Consider the following 20,649-nt stretch of genomic DNA (forward strand, 5'->3'; position numbering starts at 1 on the left):
ACATAATTCACAACCGATGATCAAAATGCACATTTTTCAAAACACTTAACACTTTGTCTAAATGCTTGGATACAATACACATGAACCAAAGATCTGTTGTTCACTGAACTAAAATCATCAGTTCCAAATGACACAACATCAAAGCATTACTATTTCACAATGCACTCACACATTACATCTGAATTGAGTGTCTATTCATTTCATTACAATGATCTAACGATCAACTGATACAACTGCTCAAAATGCTACATAACTGTTGCATTACTCTTGAAGCATAGCTTTTATGGAAATGATGAACAATATTGAATGTTTAGATTATGAAAGTGAAGCAGCTGAGTATGTTCAGGTATGGTCAGGTTCAAGATGCCTGTTGCTGGGAGAAAAAAAACAAACCCCAAAAATTCTATATCATTGTTATCAGTATTTGTTTTCATAGATGATGCATGCAGTGACGTCACAGGAGACCACCGTCAGGCCTGTATGTGTCATGCCAGAAGATGCTTAGCTGAAGAAAACATACGTTATGATGTGGATGAGAACCTGTGGCCAAATACACAAGACAGGGCTGAGAAAAACATAGAAGTGCAGTGAGTGACATTTTGCTCTAGGCTTACTGTAGTTTTTTTCTCATCTGTTTTTTTTTCTTATTTCAAGTTTTTTGAAAAACCTGGTGAGTTGTGTATTTCATCAATCATTTTCAAAGTTTGTTTAATGATTCCAGTGTCTGTACTTTTCTCTCTAGTCTATTACACTGACATATGAATGTGTGGAACCATAATAATAGCTGCATCATGTGTTTTGAGCAGCTATATTTAATGATTGTATTAACAACTAAACAGTGAGACTATGGGTATCTTGTGTGTGGGAGATCTAAAGTAATGTTCCTATCATATTTCATAATAAATTAGTATTTTGAACCAATGCTTCTGCAAATGCAAGGCTTCTTTAAAGATATGAACGCAATATGCAAAGTTTTGAAGATTGGACAGCCTGTGTTATAAATAATGACTGTTTTGAGTTTTGTGTCTAGAGTTTTGAAAAATGACATGAAGCTTCTGTTATTAGAGCAAAAATTATTGTAAAAAAAACTGTAACTCACACTTACAGCCGTTATATCAGAGATTACTAGATTCATATCCACAGATGCCTCTTATTCTCTCAACTGATCCTCCATGATTGTGCAGATGTTCAGCTTCAGATGATGAACTGTGTGTGAGTGTGCGTCTGTGTGTGTGTGTGTGTGAGTGTGTGTGTGTGCGCGTGTGCGTGTGTGTGCGCGTCTGAGTGTGTGTGTGTGTGTGTGTGTGTGTGTGTGTGTGAGTGTGTGAGTGTGTGAGTGTGTGAGTGTGTGAGTGTGTGAGTGTGAGCGCGTGTGAGAGTGTCTCTCTTCATGTTTCCAGACATGTGAAATCAGGCCAGCGTTGGATGGAGAGAAACGCAGGAATCCTGATGAAAGTAGGTCAAGCGTCAGTATCTCTAATGAAGCGTCTGTAGAGCTCGAACCCTCCGCCTGTCACAATATGATCAATAAACCCTCTCGTTAGGCTCAACATCTCATGATGTGTAGCTAAATAAGCTGCTTGTCAGGTCGAACAAAAGCATGATGGTCTGCGGTAAGCAGTTAATGAGCTGGTCAGACGGGTCGCTCGGATTCCAGCCGCCTTGACCTCTGTCTGACCCGTCAAACACAGCAGAGTCTCACAGAGCGCAGATACGAGCTCATCTAATTAACACAGAAACATCTGAGACTAAACTGAGCTTCACAATCAGTGTCATCACTGACGTATGGAAGCTTATTTACGCCACCGAATGAAAAAGTAAAAAAAAATAAAAAATTCTCAGAATTCTTAATTTATATCTCACAATTCAGACTTTTTTATTTTATTTATTATTTTTATATACTTATTGTAAACTCAGAGTTCCAAGAAAAAAGTCAGAATTGCAAGATATAAATTTAGAAGTCTGAGGAAAAAAGTCATAATTGTGATATGTAAACTTGCCAAAAAAAGTTAGAATTGCAATATGAAAACTTGCTAAAGAAATCAGAATGATGTGATATAAACTTGCAAAAAAGTCAGAATTGTGTGATGCACAAACTTGTGAACAAGTCATAGTGATCTTAAAGAGTCTCTCATTTGTTCAGGATGAATGTTTGAGCTTGAATCCGTCATGTTTTATACAAATTGAAAACTCACATTATCTCATGTGCAGTACTATTGTTTATGATCTATATGGCAGTTATCTGAACTGAACTGTGGGTATTTTCCCTCTACATCAGACTTTGGACTGGTTTCACTTCACGATCAAAAGGTTAACCTGAAATAACTGGCCTGCTGTCGATTACAGGAAAGACACAACCAACTGCAGACGCCACACGAGCGCGAGATGTTTGCTCAAGAGCTCCTCGGCTATTTCAGGGTGAATATTTTTAAGGTCTTCTTGAGAATTCACACACGCCTGATATATTCTGACACGGGCTGCGAAGACGAGGACGTTTGATGCGAAGATGGAAACCTGTGCTTGAGTGCTAAATGTGCTGTTGTCTTTGTGAATCACGTAGAATCTGTCTTTAAACCAGGCATTTTCCACCGGTTTGCACACACACACACACACACACTCATACGCTCTCTCACACACACACACACACACACACACACACGCACACACACACACACGCACACACACACACACGCACACACACACACACGCACACACACACACACGCACACACACACACACGCACACACACACACACGCACACACACACACACGCACACACACACACACGCACACACACACACACGCACACACACACACACGCACACACACACACACGCACACACACACACACGCACACACACACACACACACACACACACACTCACACACACACACACACACACACATTCACACACACTCACACACACACACACACACACACACTCACACGCCTGCAAAGCAGAGGCGCGTTTGTGCAGCACACCTCTGTCCTAGATAGATCTCTGTGGTTTTCCAGGTTTAGCAGCTCTATCTCTTCAGTCTGGAAAGATAAAACGCCTCCTGCTAAACATGTTCAGATGCTAGAAAAGCACCTGCCGCTGCACTGGCTGCAAAACACTATTTGATGCAAATTCACCAATTTCCTCCCTAGTGAACAAAAGGTACAAGAGAGACGACTGCTTAGATATCACACCACAGCGCTCTGCTCTCCAGCAGCACGGCGGGAGACGTTATTATCATCGTCTGTGTGTTTGGCAGGATTTATTGAGAGATGTGCGGCAAGTCTCAAATGGGCTGTAATTGCAGCTGAAGACTGTGTTCTTCTCAAAGAGCTTCTGATGCTGCTGGGAACTGTGGGAGAATGGCCTACAACCACAGACGCATCTTCAGCTCCGCTTTAACACTTCATGAACCCACAGACGTCTGGACCGAGCCGACAGGAGGAGTGATGGGAGAGACTGATGACAGACTCACATGAGCAACATCTGAAACCTGACTGCCGCATCTAAACACATGGAACATGAACCATCAAAAACAGATCTGGCCATCGATCTAAATAACATCTGACCATATCTATCTGTTTTTACACATCCATCCATCCTCTGTCTATCCATCTTCCATCTATCCAACATCCATCTATCATCCTTCTATCCAACATGTACTGTGACATACTGAAACAGAGCACGATCCCCTCCCTTCGGAGACTGGGCCGCAGGGCAGTATTCCAACATGATAACGACCCCAAACACACCTCCAAGACGACCACTGCCTTGCTAAAGAAGCTGAGGGTAAAGGTGATGGATTGGCCAAGCATGTCTCCAGACCTAAACCCTATTGAGCATCTGTGGGGCATCCTCAAACGGAAGGTGGAGGAGCGCAAGGTCTCTAACATCTGGAAGAGGACTCCAGTGGCAACCTGTGAAGCTCTGGTGAACTCCATGCCCAAGAGGGTTAAGGCAGTGCTAGAAAATAACGGTGGCCACACAAAATATTGACACTTTGGACCCAATTTGGACATTTTCACTTAGGGCTGTATTCACTTTTGTGGCCAGCGGTTTAGACAATAATGGCTGTGTGTTGAGTTATTTTGAGGGGAGAGCAAATTTACACTGTTATACAAGCTGCGCACTCACTACTTAACATTGTAGCAAAGTATCATTTCTTCAGTGTTGTCACATGAAAAGATATAATAAAACATTTACAAAAATGTGAGGGGTGTCCTCACTTCTGTGAGATACTGTATATACAGTGGGTACGATGAAAAGATATAATACAATATTTACAAAAATGTGAGAGGTGTACTCACTCATCCATCCATCCATCCATCCAGTTTGTATTTATATTCTTAGACTGATAAAGGGGTCATATGATGCGATTTCAAGTCTTCCTTTCTCTTTGGAGTGTTACAAGCTCTTGGTGCATAAAGAAGATCTGTAAAGTTGCAAAGACTAAAGTCTCAAATCCAAAGAGATATTCTTTATAAAAGTTAAGAGTCAGCCACGCCCCCCTAAAACGGCTCGTTCTGCTCATCGGAACACACGCAAATGCTGAAAGACGGAACCAGCCAATCACAGACAGCGTTCGCTGCTGACGCGTGGCTCAGAATGCTTGTTCAGGTAGAGCTGCGTTTCCCAAAAGCATCAGAAGCATAAGTAGATCTTAAGAAACCGTTGCCACATTATTACATTACATTACATTGTTACTATATATAACATTCATTCTCAAAAATGCATCACGATTTCCACACAGATATAAAGCAGCAATAATAATAAATGTTTCTTGTTTCTAAGTTTAGTTTAGAAGTATCGGTATCGGTATCGATATACGGGGCTTGAAAATATCGGTATGGGATCGAAAATAAAATAAGCGGTATCGCCCATCCCTACCGGACAGGGCATCACAGTATGTGAGGGGCGTAACATTTCCGTCACACGCTTGAGGTATTCGGCCAATCACAACGCACTGGATAGCTGGCCAATCACAGCACACCTCGCTTTTCAGACCGATGAGCTTTGTAAAAAAACGATGCGTTTCAGAAAGGCGGGGCATAGAGGAGAAACAATAATGTACAGTATGTGGAAAATAATGTGTTTTTTTAACCTTAAACCGCATAAACACATTTCATTACACCAAATACACAAAATAATGTTCTTTTTAGCATCATCACATGACCCCTTCTGTTCTGAGACAAATGCCACATGATGTCACTTCCTCATATTTGACCCATATTCTCAGATTTCAGTTTCTCCAGGTCATCTTCCTTCTGCTAAAATATTCAGATTTAATTGAGCTTTTAATGAAGTGTTACTGAATCATAATAATAGAACTTATTTTTTTTTACACATTGAACTTAATTTCTTTGTAAAAGGACATTATTATTTGTATGAATGCCGCTTCACATGCTCATTATTATAAAGTGACGCTCACACAAAGAAGCTCAAAGTGATGATTATAAGTATTTTTAATGTCACACTGTTAAAGCAGCCCCGTGCTCTTCACGCATGCCCCGTCTCAGCCAATCAGCGCCGCCGCCTCGCTGTCACTCAGACGCCGGATCCAATCAAAACCCGGCGTGACGTCAGCGCCGCAGTGAGAGGGTCGAGGGCGTGAGAGCGCAGAGCTGTGAGGCATCGTTTCGATCAGCCTCCGATTATTGATTGTGATTGATCCATCATGTCCGCGCTGGAGGAGTACGAGCGCGCGCCCAAGCGCCTGAAGGTGTCCGGCGAGGCTGAGGATGAGGAGGAGCTGGAGGAAGGCGAGGAGTCAGACTCAGCATCCGCGGGGCTCCTGGGTGACGATGAGGAGGATGAAGGGCAGAGCAGAGCGCGCTGGAGCTCCGCGGAGAGGAAGGTCAGAGCCGCATCACTCTCAGTACTGAGCACTAGCATCAGCATCAGCATCATCAGAGTAATAATTATGCAGAGAACATCTGAATATACATTCATTAATATATAGTGCATGATGCCAAAGCACTGCAAAGAGAGAGAGAGAGGGAGAGGGAGATGATAAACAGGAACAGAGCCATTCAGTGACATCAATAAGATAACAAATACATTCCCCATAAGATGTCATGTTATTATGAATTCATAAATCAAGCTCTTCAGCTGTGCATTCAGTGTAGAGAAGTCAGCAGCAGTAAATATAAAATAACTCAAGTAAACAGATCAGCGCAACATATATGGAGTGCACTCATCTCTTTTCTATTAAAACATGTAAAATAGCATATTCATAAATTAATTCACAGTGTTATAACTGTACGTTTATAATATGCACTTGATCTATTTTAACGTGTGCGTGTTTCTGGTCGAATTGTGATTATTGTTAGTAAAAATGATCAGTTTTGTTCAATTAAATGAACTTAAGGAAGTGTTCTACTTTTAATCTTTTTTCTACTAAAACGTACAAAACCCTAATCTGTGAATAACGACACGATCACATTGTTTGGTCAGAATTTTAATAAATTAATTTACGTACAAGATAAGTGTTCACTACATCAAAAGCATGACTTCATCTTTTATATTTAACCTCTTTTAACTCCGTTTAAAAAGCATGTCGTGAAAACAATTAAAGGCATGTTTTTGTTTTGTTAAATGCACACAAAGACTTGGATCATTTTCAGTTGTATGCGTGAACAATAATCTGCTTCTTTCTTACGACATTCATGCAAAGTATCAGATTTGATCAGATTTAAACAACATCTCGGCTTTTTTAAGCATATAGTCTTCATTTTTATCATCTGGACACATTGGCTCATTGGACTTATTCTAAGTCTAAAGGCCCGTTCACACCAAGAACGATAACTTTCAATTAGAGCAGGATTGATTCTGATGTTTTTAATCGTTCATCAGCTGGAAAATATTCGTTTCTCTGTGCCTTTATCGTTATAGCTGCGGTGTGGACTGTGCTATTCTTTAATAGTGAGAACGATTTGTAGAACTATATATTTATCGTTAATAGCTATCGTCCTTGGTGTGAACAGGCCTCAAAAAACATGAAAGTGCAAAATATCTAGTTTCGGGGACCATCCAGAGCCGACGTTAAAATCCGTAAACGCACGTTTAACCCAAAATGTGTTGTTCACAAAGATGCCACGTGCGCTTAAACCAAGTCAATAAAAAACAAAGACTGGTGATTGTGCACAGTGTTGCGAAAGTTGCTTTTAAAAGTAATGCACTGAATACTCCCGAAAAAAGTAACTAATTGTGTTTTTTTTCTCATCTGGGCTGCATGGGCTCATTTTTCGCTCTTCAGCACGAAACATTTTTATCTAAAGTCAAATGCGTATTCGAATGGTTGAACTGGATCATCGAATCTCAGCAGCAAAGACGTTGGTTAATAAAATGCGATTAAATACATAAAGGATCATTGTGTTATTTAACATAATTATCGCAGGTTTTGCAGATTCTGAGTTTGCATTTCACTGTTTTTAGTCATTTTGAGAAATACTGAATCTGTTTCTGTTTCTGTGCGAGCGAGATGAGTAAAAGCATGTTGACACTTAGTCCAGATCTACACCTCTGCACTCACTCCTGATTCTCTCAACATGAGCACAAGAGAGCTGTCAGTCAATACAGGAGAAACAAAGTATATCTGAAAAAGACATTTTCTTATAAATTAAAAAGTAATGCGTTACTTTACTAGTTACTTGAAAAAGTAATCAGATTGCATAACTCTGGTTACTTGTAATGCGCTACCCTCAACACTAGTTGTGCATTATCAGGTAATTAAAAATTAGGAAATTTAAACATGCTCAAGTAACCAACTTTACCATTTTTGTTGCACTTGATCAAGTCCAATACACGCAATTTCAAAGCATCTTTATAGAAAGTTATATTAGAGCTGGATAATAATATAGTAACATTTGCGATGATATAAACAATCAAGCAGTTGAGATTTGCTACATAGTAGCCTATATATTGAGATGGACTGACCCAGGAAATACCATGGTATGGTACACACTCACACTCTCACACACACACACACACACACACACTCTCACACTCACACTCTCACACACACACACACACACTCTCTCTCACACACACACACACACACACACTCTCTCTCACACACACACACACACACACACTCTCTCTCACACACACACACACACACACACTCTCTCTCACACACACACACACACACACACTCTCTCTCACACACACACACACACACACACTCTCTCTCACACACACACACACACACACACTCTCTCTCACACACACACACACACACACACTCTCTCTCACACACACACACACACACACACTCTCTCTCACACACACACACACACACACACTCTCTCTCACACACACACACACACACACACTCTCTCTCACACACACACACACACACACACTCTCTCTCACACACACACACACACACACACTCTCTCTCACACACACACACACACACACACTCTCTCTCACACACACACACACACACACACTCTCTCTCACACACACACACACACACACACTCTCTCTCACACACACACACACACACACACTCTCTCTCACACACACACACACACACACACTCTCTCTCACACACACACACACACACACACTCTCTCTCACACACACACACACACACACACTCTCTCTCACACACACACACACACACACACTCTCTCTCACACACACACACACACACACACTCTCTCTCACACACACACACACACACACACTCTCTCTCACACACACACACACACACACACTCTCTCTCACACACACACACACACACACACTCTCTCTCACACACACACACACACACACACTCTCTCTCACACACACACACACACACACACTCTCTCTCACACACACACACACACACACACTCTCTCTCACACACACACACACACACACACTCTCTCTCACACACACACACACACACACACTCTCTCTCACACACACACACACACACACACTCTCTCTCACACACACACACACACACACACTCTCTCTCACACACACACACACACACACACTCTCTCTCACACACACACACACACACACACTCTCTCTCACACACACACACACACACACACTCTCTCTCACACACACACACACACACACACTCTCTCTCACACACACACACACACACACACTCTCTCTCACACACACACACACACACACACTCTCTCTCACACACACACACACACACACACTCTCTCTCACACACACACACACACACACACTCTCTCTCACACACACACACACACACACACTCTCTCTCACACACACACACACACACACACTCTCTCTCACACACACACACACACACACACTCTCTCTCACACACACACACACACACACACTCTCTCTCACACACACACACACACACACACTCTCTCTCACACACACACACACACACACACTCTCTCTCACACACACACACACACACACACTCTCTCTCACACACACACACACACACACACTCTCTCTCACACACACACACACACACACACTCTCTCTCACACACACACACACACACACACTCTCTCTCACACACACACACACACACACACTCTCTCTCACACACACACACACACACACACTCTCTCTCACACACACACACACACACACACTCTCTCTCACACACACACACACACACACACTCTCTCTCACACACACACACACACACACACTCTCTCTCACACACACACACACACACACACTCTCTCTCACACACACACACACACACACACTCTCTCTCACACACACACACACACACACACTCTCTCTCACACACACACACACACACACACTCTCTCTCACACACACACACACACACACACTCTCTCTCACACACACACACACACACACACTCTCTCTCACACACACACACACACACACACTCTCTCTCACACACACACACACACACACACTCTCTCTCACACACACACACACACACACACTCTCTCTCACACACACACACACACACACACTCTCTCTCACACACACACACACACACACACTCTCTCTCACACACACACACACACACACACTCTCTCTCACACACACACACACACACACACTCTCTCTCACACACACACACACACACACACTCTCTCTCACACACACACACACACACACACTCTCTCTCACACACACACACACACACACACTCTCTCTCACACACACACACACACACACACTCTCTCTCACACACACACACACACACACACTCTCTCTCACACACACACACACACACACACTCTCTCTCACACACACACACACACACACACTCTCTCTCACACACACACACACACACACACTCTCTCTCACACACACACACACACACACACTCTCTCTCACACACACACACACACACACACTCTCTCTCACACACACACACACACACACACTCTCTCTCACACACACACACACACACACACTCTCTCTCACACACACACACACACACACACTCTCTCTCACACACACACACACACACACACTCTCTCTCACACACACACACACACACACACTCTCTCTCACACACACACACACACACACACTCTCTCTCACACACACACACACACACACACTCTCTCTCACACACACACACACACACACACTCTCTCTCACACACACACACACACACACACTCTCTCTCACACACACACACACACACACACTCTCTCTCACACACACACACACACACACACTCTCTCTCACACACACACACACACACACACTCTCTCTCACACACACACACACACACACACTCTCTCTCACACACACACACACACACACACTCTCTCTCACACACACACACACACACACACTCTCTCTCACACACACACACACACACACACTCTCTCTCACACACACACACACACACACACTCTCTCTCACACACACACACACACACACACTCTCTCTCACACACACACACACACACACACTCTCTCTCACACACACACACACACACACACTCTCTCTCACACACACACACACACACACACTCTCTCTCACACACACACACACACACACACTCTCTCTCACACACACACACACACACACACTCTCTCTCACACACACACACACACACACACTCTCTCTCACACACACACACACACACACACTCTCTCTCACACACACACACACACACACACTCTCTCTCACACACACACACACACACACACTCTCTCTCACACACACACACACACACACACTCTCTCTCACACACACACACACACACACACTCTCTCTCACACACACACACACACACACACTCTCTCTCACACACACACACACACACACACTCTCTCTCACACACACACACACACACACACTCTCTCTCACACACACACACACACACACACTCTCTCTCACACACACACACACACACACACTCTCTCTCACACACACACACACACACACACTCTCTCACACACACACACACACGCACACACACACACGAGTGAGTAAACATCACCCGTGAAGTGTGTCTGATGCATCACTGCAGATCTGATTCACCCGTTCACACTGACCATGACTGGATCTCTAAATCACTGGATGCTGTTTCTGTCTAATGCAGGCCTATCAGAGTCACTTTAAAGCGATTGACATCAGATTGTCTGAATGTGTGTGTTCACAGAGGAAGAGTTTGATACCCTGGAGACGTGGTTTAGTTTCCTCAGTGTTTATGGTCAGACCTGTGAACTTGTGGACGAGTTGATGACCTTTATTTAACATGTGACATTTTTAGAAACTGGAGATCGGTTACCATAAAAGGAGTTAGAGAGCAAGAATGAGAACTGAATCACGAGTCATTTATGAAAGCGGGTCGCTTTGAATGTCCTCGGCTGTCAGACGTGATGCTTTTTGTTTGTTTTTAAGATGTGACTTTAAACAGTAATGTATGTTTTACTAAACCATTTTAATATATGAAAAATACCACAACTGTGTCTGAATTTATCTGCATACATGATAACAGCGTTCGCTCTACATCTGAAGTCAGCATGAAATCATAATTGAGCCCTATTATTTTAATAGAACGTGTTCCTGGATTAATTGTATGTGAAAAGTGTGTCGTAAAAATAATCAAAGCATGCTTTAAATTAACTGAACGCGAGGAAGGATGATATTGAATAATTTATATGCACAATTATGACAGTAAACTACTTTTTAATAAATCATGTTAAAATATTATCACATCTGTGAAAAATGACAGTCACATTTTATGTTAATCAGTCAATTTAATTGTACACTCAACGTTTAAAGTAAGCATGTTGTAATTGTAAAGTAATTGACCTATTTTAACTTACTAGTACATGTTCCTGGTTCCAAAATCATGGTTAATTATGCAGTAAAAATACTTTTCTAATGAAATGACCACAAAAAATTGTATTCATTTTCATTTATATGCATAATCTGTAATCTACTTTTTACTAAAACATTAAACATATTTATGCGAGACCAGATGATGCAAACACATTGAATTGTAGTTGTAAGTCAGAGCATCAGTTTATTGCACATGCTTAATTTGAGCTTGTTTCATATTGACTTTAATATGATCTCTAGAAACAGTGTGTGTGCGTGTGCATCTCATTCATTGTTTTCTTGACACGCTCCGTGATAGAACTGTGTGTGATTGAGTGTGTTCACAGTCCAGACGCTCAGAAAGAGACAGACAGATATAATGGTTTCAGTATTATGCCTAGAGCGAATCGCTCAGCTCTGAGGAAAGTTCCTCTTGATGATTTGAATACTAAGTGGCTTTTATTGGCTGGTTTAACTGTCTGATCTGAGCGATGGTTGCACATGTATGTGAGTCGCTGCTCTCGGCACGTCACTGGGATCTCAGCGGGATGATGGCGCACGAGCAGCTAAACAGGGTCACTGTGGTGTTGATAGGAGGCCGACCTGCTCTGGATCATACTGTTCTGCTGATGAATTATGGGTTTTGATGTATTATATGCCATAACATGCGCTGCTGTAACATTAAAGGAGTCATATGATGCTGCTAAAAAGAACATTATGTTGTGTATTTGGTGTAATGAAATGTGTTTATTCGGTTTATGATTAAAAAAAAACATTATTTTCCACATACTGTACATTATTGTTTCTCCTCTATGCCCCGCCTTTCTGAAACGCCTCGATTTTTACAAAGCTCATCGTTCTGAAAAGCGAGGTGTGCTGTGATTGGCCAGCTATCCAGTACGTTGTGATTGGCCGAATACCTCAAGCGTGTGACGGAAATGTTACGCCCCTCACCATACTGTGATGATGCCCTGTCCGGCCGGAGCGACGAGACAAACACATTAAAACTCATTATAAACGAGGCATTCGTTGCATCCAGTGGGGACATAATTATGGATTATAATGACTTGTACTGTCTTTTTACGCATTGCGTTGCATTGCGCTGCGTAAACATAAAACCATGTCTGCATTTGTGATCGGAGAAATGACAAACAACAAAACTCACGTTTGAATCATCAGCTGCAAATCCTTTAAATATAAAAAATGTACTTACAGTCTGTGAGTCAGAACAGAACATTGTAGTCTACTCTCCCAGGATCAGGACACAGTCCTCCATAAAATGTGCTGCACACATCTGAATATTTGGGTTGAAGTGTTCTGGAACAGTGTTGTAAATACAACTTAACCACTGATTTCTAGTCGTGTCCTCTTTTGGAAGACCAAACAAAGTAGTTTCACTTTCACAACGAAACACAGCGTCTTCACGACATGGCGGCGGCAGCAACAATACTACAGCGAGAATAAAGTTACGTCTTCTTTCTTTGGGTGAACATTTGGGTGGCGTTATGCAAATCTTCCCACATAGTGACGTAGACATGTGGGGGCGTGTTAGAACGAGGTGTTTTAGGGGGGCGTGGCTGACTCTTAACTTTTATAAAGAATATCTCTTTGGATTTGAGACTTTAGTCTTTGTAACTTTACAGATCTTCTTTATGCACCAAGAGCTTGTAACACTCCAAAGAGAAAGGAAGACTTGAAATCGCATCATATGACCCCTTTAAGATGCTACATGCAAAAACATTGTGTTTCATAGAGATTTTGGTTTGTTCTGCTACCATTTTGAAGACTAGTGGAAAGATTTTTGTGTTTTTGCACTTTATCTATCTATTGAAATCTGTACATTTCAATTTCAATCCATATATTTAAAAGATTTCTCCTCCACTTCTGCAGCACTTACAAACACCAAAACTTAGAGTTTTATTCCTGTCTGTATTCTGAAGGTTTTTACTGAGGGGTTTGGTCATATATCATTCACACTGATTTATATAACACCTTATTCCTAAAGCATGGAGAAAATGTGTTTGTTTTCTGTCTATTGACAGTATTTTCTGATTTATAGAGTGATGAAAAGAGAAATCCAGAATCCCCTCAGTAAAAACCTTTAACTCTAGTATGGCAACATAATCAAACAAGAATTTCGAACCGGACTTTATGCAATTTTCAGATTTATCTTCTGGAAATGTATTCAAATTATAGCATATTATTGCATATTTAAACGTAACATTCAAGAAAACTTGTAATACAAAACAATTGTCTTTAATGTAATAATCAGCTGATGACAGTATGCTGATATCTGTAGTTTCTACCCTTAAAAGGTGAATTCACTGAAAATAAAACCTAAATCTTCACTGATGCACCTTCATGTTGTTCCAAACCCGTGTGACTTTCTCTTTTTCTGAGGAACGCTGGTCATTGTACAGCATGCGTGTTGTTTTATATTCAGCAGAAGAAAGAAAGTCCTACAGGTTTGGAGCGAATAAATGATGACAGCATGTTCATTTCTGGGTGAATTACTCCTTTGATTGGTGCTGAAAGCGCTCCTGAAGTCTCTGAGCATTGACGTTCTCGTTAATGTCTTTTATTCAGCGCATCTGTTGTGTGTCGGGTGTAAGTGAGTTTGTGTCTGTCTCCAGGAATGACGCAGCTGTAAAGCAAACAAACGCTGGAAGCGTATCGATTGAATGATCTGCTGTTGATTGTCTCCAGAGTAGTGTTACACAATCGTGTGGTGTGTAGCTCTCTTTGGATGACATTGCATGTTGTTTCCTGTTCATGCTGCCGCTCTCTCGTCGCTTCTGTCACTGGTTTGCAGAGGAAGCATGGTGCTATCTGTGCATCAGCAGCCACGCGGGTGTTTTTAGGGTGTGAGCGCTTCCTAAGTTAAATTATGCTTATTACTTACCTACTGATAGTAGACAAGACAATATATTTGTTTTTACACAAAAAGATGTTTTTGGGTAGTATACAGCCAAACCAAAATGTATTCAGACACCTTCAATGTTTCACACATTATCACGGTTTATTCGCTATAGTTTAGAAAGTGGTAATAACATATGACAAGAACTCGAACAAATTCATCTGTTAACACTTCAGCAAAACATGGTCAGGTCAAAGCGTCTGAAGCATTTTTGGTCCCAAGTGTTTATCAGTTTTACTGGTAGTCCACTGCACGAAGAATTTTTGGGTATGATTTGTCACAGTTTACTTTATTTTGCTCTCCTCAAGTACATAAATGAACTATAGTGTCCTGCACCCACTAGTAACAAAATATCAAAAATTATATCTGGTGTCTGAATAATTTTTGGTTTGACTGTAGATATATATATATATATAAAACATAAAAAATACCAAATGATAGTTGAAAAAACAATTTTCTTAATTTAAACTTAAAAATTAAATCTTTAAAATATAAAATCTTTTATTTTACACATTTTTTCCCATAAAGGACATTTTTGGTAGTACAGTATGTGTGTGTATATATATATATATATATATATATATATATATATATACAGTGGGGCAAATAAGTATTTGATACACTGCCGATTTTTCAAGTTTTCCCACTTACAAAGAATGAAAGAATGTGTAATTTTCATCGTAGGTACACCTCAACTGTGAGAGACAGAATCAAAAAAAAAAATCCAGAAAATCACATTGTATGATTTTTAAATAATTAATTTCCATTTTATTGCATGAAATAAGTATTTGATCACCTACCAACCAGCAAGAATTCTAGCTCTCACAGACCTGTTAGTTTGTCTTTAAGAAGCCCTCCTATCCTCCACTCATTACCTGTATTAATTGCACCTGTTTGAACTAATATTATATATATATATATATATATATATATATATTAAATCAACATAATGACCTTTGACTTCCTCACTCTCAATATATGCCAATCATGGAAAAATAATTTGTGGATATTTATCATTGTTTATTTAGATATGCTTGTCATCTCATATGAATTGAAGCTGGAGTAGTGCTGGGCTGTACACCGGTTCATACCGAATACCGGTGTTTATTTTTGTTATGATATGAATTTTTTAAATACTGCAATACCGGTGTATGTCGCTTAAACACCGTTGGGAACGCGGCACTGTTTGAAAGGGGTCTCTTTTCACTGCTGCACTGTGGTGAGAGAACAGCTGTATGTGTTACTAAGCGTGAAAGCTCAGAAACTGAAGCTGTAGAACTAATAGAGCGTGATGACACAGAAGAACTCATCCACAATATCCACACTGACCTCCACAAATATCCAGCGCCCGCTCCATCAGCTCCCACGTCTCACACACACCAGCGCGACTTTAGCACTAGATTTAGCAACTTTCAGACCCTTTTAGCGGCTTTCTTCCATCGAATATTCATACTGACAAACCTAGAGTCTTTTTTGGATAAAGCTTAGCTATGGTTCAGCTGGAGGATTTCTCCAGTGCTGTCCCGCGAGCGCGAGGTCTGACTTTCCCGGAGAAGTGTCGCCTCTCTCGGCGTGTGTTCTGTGCAGCGAGCGGCAGAGAAGCACCGCAGCAGACTCCTCAATAAATGAGTACAAAACAGCGTTTCCTAGCACCTGTCGCTTACTGAGTGTTAGGAATTATAAATGAGCGTAGTTCGTCTGTTATTATCACATGCACTTTTTAGTTTGTTGTTTTGTTTAGTTTGTTACTCAGACGCAGGCAGTGCGCTGCGTGAGACAAAAGAGTAATATAGCCAAACCACCGCATAGCCGCTCTTTAGTGTAGATGCATGCTGAGTTTATCAGACGATGCCGCGATTATAAATGAGAGTGACTCCTGGGTAACATGTATTAAAAGGGGTCGTGTTTAGTCACTATTTAGTGTGGTATTTTTGGCAATATTCACTCATCATGACAGTAAAATTGTGTATTCTAAGTCAATATACTGCAGTATTTCCTCTCAATCAGTAGAAGATATGGTTAACACCCGCTCATGCATGAAAAAAAAAATACCGTCATGTACCGTGAAACCGGAATAATTTTGGAAAATACCGTGATATAAATTTTTGGTCATACTAATAGCTGCTTTGTCACGGCAGAGCACTAGCTGGAGTGCTTTGACGTGACAGACGCTGCTGTGAAAAGCTCAAAATCAGTGAATGTGTGTGTAGATGTGTGACTGTGAGAGCAGATCTCTGTCGCTCTGCAGATCATGAAGTGATTCCTGCTGTGGAAGCGAGTGGCTTCAGATGTTCATAGTGTGATTGATCTGTGCTGCTCTGATGCTTGCAGATGAAACGGTCCTGCTCAGCGTTATGTGGAGATGTTTTGAGCAGATCAGGATCAGATGCGTGAGCTGCATCGTGCTGTGAGTCTCATGAGGAGAGAAGAACGAGCAGACGCTGAAGCCGCGAGGCTCATGGATGCGTTTCAGAGCTCATGTGTCCTTCACGCTCACACACACTCGTGTCTGCAAATGATCGTTTCTCAAGAGACGAATGTCATCATTACTAGACCAAAGCACAACAGTCTGTGAAACAGGAAGTAATGCAGGAAGTATTATTATTAATCACTGTCATAGAGAACGTTGAACAGTCATTGGTTGGCTAAACATAGCAGACACACAGAAATCATAAGCTAGGCGTGCATTTAAAATAAAACGACATCTATTTCTTACTTTTTTTATAGTAAAATAAAATATTATCTTATAATAATACAAATATTAACAAATAAAATATTTTTTTCTTTCCTTCTTATAACAAAATAAAATCTTATTATAAAATATTAAATTAATTAAAAAAAAATGTATTTCCTTCTTTCTTATAAAATATTTTCTTATAATAAAATGATAAAAATACAAAAGATTTTTCCCTTATTTCTTGTAACAGAATAAAATATCTTATAATAATACAAAGTATAATTTTTTTTTCGTTATTTCTTAAAACAAGAAAGAAATGTCTTTCTTATAATAAAATGTTTTCATAATGATAAAAGTATATATGTAAAAATGAAATATATTTTGTCTTTCTTATAACAAAATAATATATAATAATAAAAAATATAAATAATCTAATATGTTTTTCTTTCTTTTTTCTTTCTAAAAATAAAATATTAATAATAATATTAAAATGTTATCTTATAATAAAATATTTTTAAAAATCTAAAAGAAAATCTTTCTTTTTTAAATATTATCTTATTTCTTTAAAAAATAAATATCTATAAAAATCTATAAAAACTTTCTATCTTTCTTTCTTTCTTTCTTTCTTTCTTTCTTTCTTTCTTTCTTTCTTTCTTTCTTTCTTTCAGCTGAAGCATCTGTTCACTGATGTTGTTTCTGTATTTTCTGAATTTCATTATTTCATTTCTATTATTTAAAAATAATTAAATATATTTATTGTTATGATTAAATCATTAAAGTATTAAACCTCATATAGAGTGTGTCAGTGTATATGTGTGTGTGTGTGTGAGAGTGTGTGTGTGTGTGTGTGAGTGAGTGTGTGTGTGTGTGTGTGTGTGTGTGAGTGTGTGTGTGTGTGTGTGTGTGTGTGTGTTTAAAAAATAAATATCTATAAAAATCTATAAAAACTTTCTATCTTTCTTTCTTTCTTTCTTTCTTTCTTTCTTTCTTTCTTTCTTTCAGCTGAAGCATCTGTTCACTGATGTTGTTTCTGTATTTTCTGAATTTCATTTGAGTAACTCTATTATTTAAAAATAATTAAATATATTTATTGTTATGATTAAATCATTAAAGTATTAAACCTCATATAGAGTGTGTCAGTGTATATGTGTGTGTGTGTGTGAGAGTGTGTGTGTGTGTGTGTGAGTGAGTGTGTGTGTGTGTGTGTGTGTGTGTGAGTGTGTGTGGTGTGTGTGTGTGCACGCGCGCGCGTGTGTGTGTGGTGTGTGTGGTGTGTGCGTGTGTGCACGCGTGCGTGTGTGTGTGTGTGTGTGAGAATGTCCAGTTCTTCTTGTGGTCAGTCGGTCTCGAGAATATGCTATTTGTGTCTCTGCATTTGAAATGTCACCCGAAACAATTAATTTGTCCAATTTGTGTAATTCAATCGTGTGTGATGACATTACATGCAGCTGCAGCAGTGACGCGACCGCATCTTGTGCTCATTTCCCGCAGATTCACTGCTATTTTTAAAGCATCTGAAAACAGAGGCTTGTTTGTCTGCCTGATTAACCTGTTTATGCATTAGTTTAATTAAAGTCAGATGGCTCATATAGAATCATTTCCTTGAATAATCAAACATCTGAGCATCTGTTGCTGAGATTCAGCACTTTTCTAGAACAAACAAACAGGCTGCATGAAAATCATTTGCTATTATTTAAACTGTAGAGTATTGTTTTGAATAAATACAGAAACAAATAAGTACATCATTTATTTAATTATTTTGTAGCATTATTTTAGTTTCTGCGTCATCCGTGTGTGTTTCTTGTGTGTTCAGTTTCAGAGTGATTTTTGAAGAATTGCATCTCTATTAGGAGTGTCATGTTGTGTTGGTTGTGTGTTGGCTGTTTTGGTTGTGTGTTGGTTGCATGTTGGCTGTGTTTTGGTTGCGTGTTGGTTGTGTGTTGGCTGTTTTGGTTGTGTGTTGGCTGTTTTGGTTGTGTGTTGGCTGTTTTGGTTTCTTGTGTGTTCAGTTTCAGAGTGATTTTTGAAGAATTGCATCTCTATTAGGAGTGTCATGTTGTGTTGGTTGCATGTTGGTTGCGTGTTGGTTGTGTGTTGGCTGTGTTTTCGTTGCGTGTTGGTTGCGTGTTGGTTGCGTGTTGGTTGCGTGTTGGTTGTGTGTTGGTTGTGGCTGTGTATTGGTTGCATGTTGGTTGTGTGTTGGTTGCATGTTTGCTGTGTGTTGGTTGCATGTTTGCTGTGTGTTGGTTGCATGTCGGTTGTGTGTTGGTTGCATGTCGGTTGTGTGTTGGTTGCGTGTTGGTTGCGTGTTGGTTGCGTGTTGGTTGTGTGTTGGTTGTGTGTTGGTTGTGTGTTGGCTGTGTGTTGGCTGCGTGTTGGTTGTGTGTTGGTTGCGTGTTGGTTGCATGTCGGTTGTGTGTTGGTTGCGTGTTGGTTGTGTGTTGATTGCATGTTTGCTGTGTGTTGGTTGCATGTTGGTTGTGTGTTGGTTGCATGTTTGCTGTGTGTTGGTTGCATGTCGGTTGTGTGTTGGTTGCATGTTGGTTGTGTGTTGGTTGTGTGTTGGCTGTTTTGGTTGCGTGTTGGCTGTGTGTTGGTTGCGTGTTGGTTGTGTGTTGATTGCATGTTTGCTGTGTGTTGGTTGCATGTTGGTTGTGTGTTGGTTGCATGTTTGCTGTGTGTTGGTTGCATGTCGGTTGTGTGTTGGTTGCATGTTGGTTGTGTGTTGGTTGCATGTCGGTTGTGTGTTGGTTGCGTGTTGGTTGCGTGTTGGTTGTGTGTTG

At 40.5% G+C, this 20,649-nt stretch overlaps 1 protein-coding gene across 1 annotated transcript in view; it reads left to right on the forward strand.

The window, feature by feature from the left end:
• The first annotated feature begins 5,587 nt into the window (after nucleotides 1-5,587).
• LOC107562485 (heterogeneous nuclear ribonucleoprotein L-like) overlaps nucleotides 5,588-20,649 on the forward strand; it is a 36,741-nt gene continuing 21,679 nt past the window's right edge. The window contains exon 1 of the mRNA XM_016247116.1: nucleotides 5,588-5,853. Within this exon, the coding sequence (XP_016102602.1) occupies nucleotides 5,674-5,853 (180 nt within the window). The 5' untranslated portion in view covers nucleotides 5,588-5,673. The remainder of the gene's footprint in view (nucleotides 5,854-20,649) is intronic.

The sequence above is a fragment of the Sinocyclocheilus grahami genome, unplaced genomic scaffold, assembly GCF_001515645.1.
Source record: "Sinocyclocheilus grahami isolate Dianchi unplaced genomic scaffold, SAMN03320097.WGS_v1.1 scaffold825.1, whole genome shotgun sequence".
Taxonomy (NCBI): Eukaryota; Metazoa; Chordata; class Actinopteri; order Cypriniformes; family Cyprinidae; genus Sinocyclocheilus; species Sinocyclocheilus grahami.